The following is a 4,868-nucleotide window of genomic DNA, read 5'->3' as shown; positions in this document are numbered from 1 at the left end:
TATAATAAAAATAAATTACTTTTACCTTTTGAGTAGAGCATGCACAAGAAGTAAACATTTTGACATTGAGAATCCAATAATATCAAGTTATTTGACTTTTTCAATCATTATTTAGATGTTACTTTATTGTCTAAGGGTAGAATTAAAAAAATTAGTCAATTTAGGTAAAATTAGTTAATTTATATCTTGTTTTTTTAAGGTGACACTTATTATGAGACGGAAGGAAGGAGTATTATAAAAAGAAATTAGGCTGTCAGCATATATAAAGTGAACTAAAATATTATCCGCCCATGCCATTCCTGCCTATTTGTCCCACTTCCTGGTATCTGCCGGTAGCCCGCGGCGGCGTCTCGTTATGTGTTATAAGACTCATTTTTAGGACATTTTAGTCCTTTGAGCTTTCCTCCTACTCTACATAATTATAATTCGGTACCTGATTCCCTCAACCTCAATACCTTTCAATTTCTTTTTGCTGTGGAATATTTTTTGTAAGCTCCAACTGGTGACAGTTAAAGCTTGACCTAGTAAATCTAGTCCCAGGTTCGTCTATCTTATGTGAAAATCCATTTTCATGTTCATCTTTCAGCTTTAACTTTTGAATTTTTGTTTGTTTATATATAATAATTCTCTCATAAATGTATTTTTTTTTATTAAGGTGACACTTATTATGAGACGGAAGGAAGGACTATTATAAAAAGAAATTAGGCTGTCAGCATATATAAAGTGAACTAAAATATTATCCGCCCATGCCATTCCTGCCTATTTGTCCCACTTCCTGGTATCTGCCGGTAGCCCGCGGCGGCGTCTCGTTATGTGTTATAAGACTCATTTTTAGGACATTTTAGTCCTTTGAGCTTTCCTCCTACTCTACATAATTATAATTCGGTACCTGATTCCCTCAACCTCAATACCTTTCAATTTCTTTTTGCTGTGGAATATTTTTGTAAGCTCCAACTGGTGGCAGTTAAAGCTTGACCTAGTAAATCTAGTCCCAGGTTCGTCTATCTTATGTGAAAATCCATTTTCATGTTCATCTTTCAGCTTTAACTTTTGAATTTTTGTTTGTTTATATATAATAATTCTCTCATAAATGTATTTTTTTTTCCCTCTGAAAATTGAGATCTAAGTCAGGACAGGTAAATATCTCTTGCTTCCAATCCGCTCTTTTTGAATTCGACAAAGCAAAGGTTAATTGATCATATATGTGTACTTTTCTGAATGACCTTGTTGGTTTAAATTTAGGTCCAGGGTTTCTACTATTTTAATTTCGGTGTAAATCCTAATTAGGGGACAAGATGAAAGCTAATTAGAGCTACTTATCCCAATTGAGAATGATTTTTTGTTTGTTTTTAGCTTTTAAGGATGATTTTAACAGAGTTATATGTTCAATTTTATCAATTGAATTGTTTTGATAAGGTAGGATATGCTATTTTCTATCAGGAATAATACCAGGTAGCTTTGGATTCCAAGGTTTAGGCAGATTGGACTTGCCCCTCTGCTAGGATTGGATTTCAACCTTGGTTTCACAATTCCAACTATTCTACTAGTAGGATATGCCGACCCTGTTAGGAGCATCGGTTAAATTGTTTCTATTCCTAGCTTGTCCAATAAAGTTTTTTTTTTTTTTTTTTTTGTTAATTAGAATGTTTATTTTGCTCACCGCTGATATCTGACGAGAAGTTAAGGTTTTAACTGACTCTGTGAAGAAATGTCAATCAGTTGAACAGTTGACTTGGTTGGGATTGGTAATTACACATTATCAATCAATAATTGACTGCTTCTTAATCCCAGCTAAATGGGGTTGCTGTTATGAATCCTTTTATACTGATTCAGAGGATTAATCATAAATAAATTTTTTACATTGGAAAAAATATCGCATCCCTCCTTTAGCTGTAGTATGTTGAGGAATAGCCTTAAGAGACTATCTATTGAATTTTGGAAGCATGGATGGATATACAGATACAGTAATACCTAATAGTTTATGCTGGATCATAGAAGTTCTATGCTAATGGCTTAGGTGGGAAACTTGAGGGATTATGCATCTATATGAGTCATTTCTTAGCCCCTTTTTCGGGGGTTGAATTGATATGTTGCAGTGTACTCAGCCATTAGTAGTAGTTGATGGGAGTTAAGTTAATTAAACTTTAAACCTCAAGCGGGAAGGGGAAAGAACACTGTATATAGATGAGACCTTTATTTGTGAACTGAAGAGAAGAATATGATTTTCAGCTTTCTAGGCTTAGTGCAGTTATCTGGCATCAAGAGTTGAGTTCCCTTTTCAAAGATTTTTCACATCCGCCGATGTAATTATTTACAAGAAGACATAATGGAATGCTTGATTTTTTTGTCATGTGAGTATTAAAATGAGAGTACATTATTTGCTTGATTTTCTCTTCATCAGTGCGATGCTCCTCCCACTCCGGAAAGAACAGATAGAGAAGGGAGTTGCATGGTATCCCTGATGTTAAAAAAAAAGCGTCACTTTAAAATTATATGAAGAGCTGGTGTTTCGGTTGTGCATTGATGATTAGTTGTAATTGATTATTTATCATTTTTTCTTCTGCCCATTTCAGAAGCAGTATTGGAGCATATAAGTTGAAATCAAGTGACTACAGCTCAACATGCCGAAAGATAGAAGGGTGAATTCTTCGTCCTTCAACGGGGCAAGGGCATCTCCTTATGCTTGCAGCTCAAAGAATTCTGACCTAGAGCTCAAGAGTTCCTTGCCACCAGTAGGGAATGAAAGAGAATGGGAAGAAGCTAGGTGCCCTATATGTATGGAGCATCCGCACAATGCTGTCCTTCTACTTTGTTCATCACGGGAAAAGGGTTGCCTTCCTTATATGTGTGACACAAGTTACCGTCATTCAAATTGTCTTGATCAATTTTGTAAACTATCATCTGGGACACACTCAGAAGATCAACAAGAGGGAGGTACTATATCAGGGACAATGTTCCACAGGGGAAGTCATGGACAACCTTCATCAAGAACAACCTGGTCTACTGGGGGACAGCAACCAGAGCTTGTCTGCCCTCTTTGCCGGGGACAGATTAAAGGATGGATTGTTGTAGAGGCAGCTCGTAAATTCATGAATTCCAAACATAGGAGTTGTTCTTCGGAGGCGTGCAATTTCAATGGCAATTATGGTGAACTAAGAAAGCATGCCAGGCTTGAGCATCCTTCTGACAGGCCAGCCGTGGCTGACCCCCAACGACAGTTTGATTGGAGAAGGTTGGAGATTCAAAGAGACTTTGGGGATACTCTCAGTGCATATCAGAATCCGTTTGGTGATGACATTCCTGAAGATGACTTCTTAAGTGATCTGCCTCTTGATGGTGGTCTATTTGACCTCCTAGACGGGTACTCTGAGGCTGAGGATGGATTAAGTGAAGACAGCAATTTATTAATGGATTTTGAATTTGAGCTCTCCTTTACTTTCCTGAATGACTTTCCATTTTTGCCTTTGACATTGGATGAGTTTTCAGACTTTGAGGGTGGGAGGACTGCTAGTCGATCGCAAACTAGTGCTAGATCCGAAAACAGGAGATCTAGGAGGTAAGCTTCATCAGATAATCACGAGGAAAGACCAGAAACTGGAGGAGACACAAATAGGTCATCAAGGCTCATGACAATCTCCTTCAGGCGTTAAACCAGTGAATTAATGTTTTGGTTCTTCTAACTGTAGTGTGCAGCTTTTGCCTTTCAGGTTGAAGTTCTTTGGTTTTCGGGTATCTCGTCAGCACTGGATGTGGAGGAATTTCCACGCCATTACTGCTGTTATTTGTACTCTCGAATGAACATTGCCATGCGTGCTCTTCATTCTTTTCCCTTCTTACTTTGATGCTTTTAGAACAGGTGTCTGTGTATCCCCTCTCTCGAAACTAGCTCAACTTATGAAACATAAAGTGTGTTAAGATCATGGTGGGGGTTTCCCGGGGGGGGGGGGGGGGGGTCGCAGCTTAAAGGATGTTAAGCTTAACCTTATGCTTTTAGCAAATCATTTTTCCAACATTATTTTTCGTAATTTTCCAGCTATGGCATATGTTGCAGTATTGGACCAATATAACGTTTTCAACATTCATACGACAACAATATAGAAGGTCGATCATTATAGGTACTGAAGTTACCCGCGCTTCGCGCAGGCATAAAAAACTTCATCATTTAATTTTTTAAATGATATTTTTTATTTTTTTAAGAAAGAAAAAAAATTAAAAAGAACCATGTAACCTTGATCGATGTTTTACTAATTTAAATTATTCTATCTTTTTTTTTCTTACACTTATTATAAATTAGACTTCAATATACATTCCTTTCACGTTTAGGAGAAATTAAAAAAAAAAGTAAAAATGAACCTACTTTAATTTGTTACTTGAGCCAAATTTTACTCAGATTTCTCTCACATCTATCTTAAAGACGAAATTTATGGTGAAGAGCACAATATATTCCATATTGACAAAAATGCCTAGTTTTATATTTCAAATAATAGGAAGCCGATCTTTTCTCTTTGTCGATCAAAACTATTCAATTGGGCAATCAATTTATTTTCAAGGGATAAAAAATTCTCTAATTTATTTTTTTTTAAAAAATGATTGATACTCAATATGAATGCTAGATGGCTTTAGGTATGTAGAGAGTTGAATTGGAAAAAAAAGTTGAAATTTAATAAATGCATATTAAAATATTAAAGCACCATTACAAATAAATTACCCTAACAACAATTGACATGTAAATCATTCTTAAAACCATAAAATGCTTACACTTATGATAATTAAAGTTATTTCATGAGATAAAATTCAGAATGTTTTGCCTACTGCCTTTGGTTTTTAGAACTTGTAATAAATATGAATAAGTTAATGTTTCAAAATCA

General features: G+C 35.7%; 1 protein-coding gene across 2 annotated transcripts; it reads left to right on the top strand.

The window, feature by feature from the left end:
* Positions 1–282: 282 nt before the first annotated feature.
* Positions 283–3,855, top strand: LOC132598647 (uncharacterized). Of its 2 annotated transcripts, XM_060311644.1 has the most exons (3): positions 284–540; positions 656–995; positions 2,574–3,855. In XM_060311644.1, exon 3 carries the CDS (start codon positions 2,622–2,624, stop codon positions 3,558–3,560), a length of 939 nt encoding a protein of 312 aa, XP_060167627.1. In that variant the 5' UTR covers positions 284–540; positions 656–995; positions 2,574–2,621; the 3' UTR covers positions 3,561–3,855. The 2 variants fall into 2 exon arrangements, with proteins under 2 accessions (XP_060167633.1, XP_060167627.1); XM_060311650.1 differs by lacking the exon at positions 656–995 and having other exon boundaries at positions 283–540.
* Positions 3,856–4,868: the final 1,013 nt, after the last annotated feature.

This window comes from Lycium barbarum, chromosome 1 (genome assembly GCF_019175385.1).
Source record: "Lycium barbarum isolate Lr01 chromosome 1, ASM1917538v2, whole genome shotgun sequence".
NCBI classification, from domain to species: domain Eukaryota; kingdom Viridiplantae; phylum Streptophyta; class Magnoliopsida; order Solanales; family Solanaceae; genus Lycium; species Lycium barbarum.
Note: the sequence above shows the minus strand (reverse complement) of the source record. Positions and strands in the feature narration are given on the sequence as shown.

Bases quoted from the DNA above. Each gene is read 5' to 3' on its own strand.
- LOC132598647 (XM_060311650.1), top strand. From the start codon at position 2,622: ATGCCGAAAGATAGAAGGGTGAATTCTTCGTCCTTCAACGGGGCAAGG.